General features: G+C 36.6%; 1 protein-coding gene across 1 annotated transcript in view; it reads left to right on the forward strand.

Annotated features, from left to right (window-relative positions):
- LOC530689 (solute carrier family 25 (mitochondrial carrier; phosphate carrier), member 24-like) overlaps positions 1-3,373 on the forward strand; it is a 63,409-nt gene extending 60,036 nt beyond the window's left edge. The window contains exon 9 of the mRNA XM_059885055.1: positions 2,961-3,373. Coding sequence (XP_059741038.1) covers positions 2,961-3,127 — 167 coding nt within the window. The 3' untranslated portion in view covers positions 3,128-3,373. The remainder of the gene's footprint in view (positions 1-2,960) is intronic.
- The last annotated feature ends 2,627 nt before the right edge of the window (positions 3,374-6,000 follow it).

Raw genomic sequence — 6,000 nt, forward strand, 5'->3', positions numbered from 1 at the left:
AACTAATCTTGATTAAGAAATTAAAGAAATATAACAACCAAGTGCAAGGAGTGAATTTTGTTTAGATTTTAGCTTGGGGAAAAAACCTATAAGTGACATCTTTTGGATAATTTGCAAAATTTGAATAAAGAGGTATTTAGTGATATTGGGAATTATTTTTAATTTTCAAGGGCATTGATCATAATACCATAGTTATGTGGACTGATGTCCTTGTTTTTAGGAGATGTTTCAGTATTTAAGGAAGAAGTGTCATAGTGTCTGCAACTTACTTTCAAAAGACATACACACATTTATATGTATGTACAGAGAAGAGAAAAAGAGAGGCAAAAAATAAGTATGGCAAAATGTCAGATTTAGAAACTAGGTGGTAATTATACAAATGTTCATTGTACAACATTTTTGTAGTTTACAATTTTTAAAATAATAAATTGGGGGAAAATCAATAGGGAAAATGGGCTCAACATTAGGGAAAAAGTAAGCATTTCTACATGGGCATCAGGCACATGAAAAGATGCTCAAAATCTCTAATTATTAGAGAAATGCAAATCAAAACCACATGAGATATTGCTTCACATTGGCAAGTATGGCCAGTGGCCACCATTAAAAAGTCTGCAAATAAAAAATGCTAGAGAGGGTGTGGAGAAAAGGAAACGCTCCTACAATGTTGGTAGGAATATAAGATGGTGCAGCAACGATGGAGGTTCCTCAGAAAACTAAATATAGAGTTGCTGTATGATCCAGCAATTTGACTTTTGGGCATACATCCAGACAAAACTATAATTCAAAAAGATACATGCAGCAATATTCACAATAGCCAGTTCATGGAAACAAGCTAAATGTTCATTGACAGATGAGTGTATAAAGAAGATGTTTTTAGAATATTACTCAGCCCCCATAAAAAAGAATGAAATAATGCCACTTGCAGCAACTTGGATGGACTGAGAAATTATCATACTAAGTCAGTTAAGTCAGAAAGAGAATGACAAATACCATATTATATCACTTATATTTGGAATCTAAAATATGACACAAATGTACTTATTTATGAAACAGAAACAGATTGACAGACGTAGATAGAGAACAGACTTATGGTTGCCGAGGAGGGGGTGATGGAGGGAGGAAGGGAGTTTGGGCTTAGCAGAGGCAAACTATTATATATAGAATGGATAAACAACAAGATCTTACTGTATAGCACAGGGAACTATATTCAATATCCTGTGATAAAGCATAATGGAAAAGAATATTAAAAATGTATAGATATGTATAACTGAATCACTTTGTTGTGCAGCAGAAATTAACACAACATTGTAAATCAACTATACTTCAATTACAAAAGCATAAAACCACAGACAGAAAAAAAAGTAAGAATGTTCTCTATCAGATCAGATCAGATCAGTCGCTCAGTCGTGTCCGACTCTTTGCGACCCCATAAATCGCAACACGCCAGGCCTCCCTGTCCATCACCAACTCCTGGAGTTCACTGAGACTCACGTCCATCGAGTCAGTGTTCTCTATATTCCTTTACAAAAATATAGAATTTGAGAGAAATGTTATTAGCTTCTATTAAAATAATGCAAAAAATGCATATAGTAATAGACTATTCTCCAAGAATGGCAAGTAAATAGTTTTTAAAATTTTGAGGAACTTTCTTAAGATTTCAAAGGAATTATTTTATTTTGGGGGGGTGGGTGGTGAGAGGAAATGTTTAAAACTAAGAGTAAAAGACATTTTTTTCAGTTTTCTACTGCTTTTTACACTCAGCTATGCCAATTTGAGGAAAATGATATAAGATTAGGGAGAAAAATACTAACTAGAGAGTTTGAGAATGTTCCCACGCTGCAATGTGCAATGCACGTGAGGTTTGAGTAAGGAAAAAGAAACATTGGTCCCTGCTCTCATCGAACTTCCCTATAGGGAAGATGGCTGTTAATTAAAAATTCACACATATAAACTTTGATAAGAGCTACAAAAGAAAAGTGAAGTTCTATAAAGACTATATAGGGAGGGTGGAATCTAAGGCAGATCTGAGAAGACTTCCTCCAGGAATTGTTGCTTAGACTGAGAACTGAAGGCTGAAGTGGGGTAAAATAGGCAACGGTGGGGGCAGTTACTTTCAAGCAAAGGGAAAAGCCAGTGTACTAGTTTGAAGAGGGAAGAAGCAAAAAGACATTTGAGAAACTGAATAGGATGTAAGGCTGGAGTGCAGAAAGCAAGGGAGTGGTTAACAAGTGAGGTGGGAGATGGAAACAGAGGCCGCAGCATACTATATTTAAGCATAATGGAAAATCACTGAAGCAGGACAGTAACATAATCAAATTTGCATCATTAATAGTTCTCTCTGGTTAAAGTATGCAGAAAAAAATGAAGGGGGTGATTATGCCAATAGTTGAGAGAAGAATGCTGGTAGTTTGAAGGCTGGAGGCATGTTAGTGGACATGGAAGGAAATGGATGGATTTGAGAGATATTTAGAGGGTAAAATCGATGGGCACTGGTTTGGACATGAGGGAAATGTCATGGATGCCTTTCAGATTTCCAGTTTCAACAGCTAGATGAATGGTGGAATCATTCCCTGAGAAAAATATCAAATGAGAAACACATTTGAGATTGTTTCTGATTTTGAGATGTTCTTAAGGCATGAGATACTGAATCAGATACGTCTGTATGTCTGGATAGTCTTTAAAAATTATAAGTCTATGATAATTACAAGTAAATTTCACTTCCAGTGGACAGAATTTGTTCCTAAAATGAAAGAAAATTAAATAGAGATGAGCATCAAATCATTCCATTACAGTCTCTGATTCTGACTATGAATCAGAGATGTTTCTTTGGGACTGCTTGTGAAATAATTTAATTAATTGTATTTTATTATCTATTTTAGCATGTTTTACCTGAGTTAGTGTTTGAAAGAAAGCTAAAACATAAAATTAACTTTATTTTTCCCTTCCCTTTCATTTTCTAGGAGTTCCACAGCTAAATATGATTAGCATCTTTTATAAAATTTATAAAAGACAAGGAGTGACAGGATTTTTCAGAGGCATGACTCCAACTTTCTTAAAGTTGTTTCCTTCAGTTTGTATAAGCCGTATGGTTTACGAATCAGTAAAACCACTCTTGGGAATAGCGTAAAAATGAAGTCCTGAACTATCATTTTATGTACATTTATAAGCATGAAAATGTCTTTGCTTTCTCATTAAACTTCAAGAGGTCTGTATTAAAATATGATGTATCTATTTTCCAAAAAGATAAACATATAAATTAGACTTAAATATTAAATTTTAATTTTATGTAAGCCAGAATTAAAGTTTATTAAGTTCTTTATGAATTAAGATGTTTAATTTTCATAAAATCCATTTAAGCTTCTCAACAGTTCAATGAACACTCAACAGAAATTTCCATTTAAGTGGATTAAAATGCAATTTATATTACCTAATATAACATAATTACATTATTAACCTAATATAATTTTGTGTCATAGAATAAAGTTGGAATATTTTGCTACTCCTGCTTTCTTTTGGTCTCTATTTGTGTGGAATATCTTTTTCCAGCCCTTCACTTTCAGTCTGTATGGTCCCTTGTTTTGAGGTGGGTCTCTTGTAGACAGCATATATATATATATATATAGGGATCTTGTTTTTGTATCCATTCAGCCAGTCTTTGTCTTTTGGTTGGGGGCATTCAACCCAATTACATTTAAGGTAATTATTGATAAGTATGATCCCGTTGCCATTTACTTTGTTGTTTTGGGTTCACGATTATACACCCTTTCTGTGCTTCCTGTCTAGAGAAGATCCTTTAGCATTTGTTGAAGAGCTGGTTTGGTGGTGCTGAATTCTCTCAGCTTTTGTTTGTCTGTAAAGCTTTTGATTTCTCCTTCATATTTGAATGAGATTCTTGCTGGGTACAGTAATCTGGGTTGTAGGTTTTTCTCTTTCATCACCTTAAGTATATCCTGCCATTCCCTTCTGATCTGAAGAGTTTCTACTGAAAAATCAGCTGTTATCCTTATGGTAATCCCCTTGTGTGTTATTTGTTGTTTTTCCCTTGCTGCTTTTAATATTGTTCTTTGTGTTTGATCTTTGTTAATTTGATTAATTTGTGTCTTGGGGTATTTTGCCTTGGGTTTATCTTATTTGGGACTCTCTGGGTTTCTTGGACTTGGGTGACTGTTTCCTTCCCTATTTTAGGGAAGTTTTCAACTATTATCTCAAGTATTTTCTCATGGCCTTTCTTTTTGTTTTCTTCTTCTGGGACTCCTATGATTTGAATGTTGGGGCATTTAACATTGTCCCAGAGGTCTCTGAGATTGTCCTCATTTCTTTTAATTCATTTTTCTTTTTTCCTTTCTGCTTCATTTATTTTTACCGTTCTGTCTTCTACCTCACTTATCCTATCTTCTGCCTCCATTATTCTACTGTTGGTTCCCTCCAGAGTGTTTTTGATCTCATTTATTTCATTATTCATTATTGACTGACTCTTTTTTAATTTCTTCTAGGTCCTTGTTAAACATTTCTTGCATCCTTCAATCCTTGTCTCCAGGCTATTTATCTGTAACTCCATTTTGTTTTCAAGATTTCAGATCATTTTTACTATCATTATTCTGAATTGTTTTTCAGGTAGACTCCCTATCTCCTCCTCTTTTGTTTGGTGTGGTAGGTGTTTATCCTGTTCCTTTACCTGATGAGTATTTCTCTGCCTTTTCTTCTTGTTTGGATTGCTGTATTTGGGGTGGCCTTTCTGTATTCTGGCAGTTTGTGGTTCCTGTTTATTGTAGAGGTTCCTCCCTGTGGGTGGGGTTGGACAGGTGGCTTGTCAAGATTTCCTGGTTAGGGAAGCTTGTGTCGGTGTTTTGGTGGGTGGAGCTGGATTTCTTCTCTCTGGAGTGCAATGAAGTGTCCAGTAGTGAGTTTTGAGATGTCTGTGGGTTTGGTGTGACTTTGGGCAGCCTGTATGTTGAATCTCAGGGCTATGTTTCTGCATTGCTGGAGAATTTGTGTGGTATGTCTTGCTCTGGAACTTGTTGGCTCTTGGGTGGTGCTTGGTTTCAGTGTAGGTATGGAGGCTTTTGGATAAACTCTTATTGATTAATGTTCCCTGGAGTCAGGAGTTCTCTGGTGTTCTCAGGTTTTGGACTTAAGCTTCCTGCCTCTGGTTTTCAGTCTTATTCTTACAGTAGCCTCAAGACTTCTCCATCTATACAGCACTGCTTTCGAAGAGTAAAAATTCAACCCATTTTAGAGGTTTTTATACTTTTATGAGCAAAGGATGGGGGAAATTCCAAAGGTCTCTTCAGAATTAATGAAGAAACAAAGGCACTTGAACAGGTACTTTCACACTTCAGAAAACAGAAAAGTCAATTTAAACATTATTACCAGAGTGATAAATTACTATTTAAGATTTGCAATTTTAGACTTTGGGGGTTAAAAACACAGCATTACCTCTGGAATTCACCTTTGATTATCTTAAAAAACACCTTTGTTGGGGCTTCCTTTGTGCCTCAGAGGTAAAGAATCCACCTGCCTACCAATGCAGAAGACACAAGTTCCGTTCCAGATCTGGGAAGATCACACACAGCACAGAGCAACTAAGCCCATGTGTCACAACTATTGAACCTGCCAGGGAGCTGCAACCACTGAGCCCATGAGCCCTAAAGCCCGTGCTCCATGGCAAGAGGAGCCCGCCCCCCCCCCCCCAAAAAAAGATAACAACAAACAACAAAAAACCAGCTCTGTTAAGAAGGCATTGGAACTTATGGCTACTAAGGGAGAAAGCAGGGAGGGATAAATTGGGAGATTGGGATTGACATATACATACTGCTGCTGCTGCTGCTGCTAAGTCGCTTCAGTCGTGTCCGACTCTGTGCGACCCCATATATGGCAGCCCACCAGGCTCCCCCATCCCTGGGATTCTCCAGGCAAGAACACTGGAGTGGGTTGCCATTTCCTTCTCCAATGCATGAAAGTGAAAAGTGAAAGTGAAGTCGCTCAGTCGTGTCCGACTCT

The sequence above is a fragment of the Bos taurus genome, chromosome 3 (genome assembly GCF_002263795.3).
Source record: "Bos taurus isolate L1 Dominette 01449 registration number 42190680 breed Hereford chromosome 3, ARS-UCD2.0, whole genome shotgun sequence".
NCBI lineage: Eukaryota > Metazoa > Chordata > Mammalia > Artiodactyla > Bovidae > Bos > Bos taurus.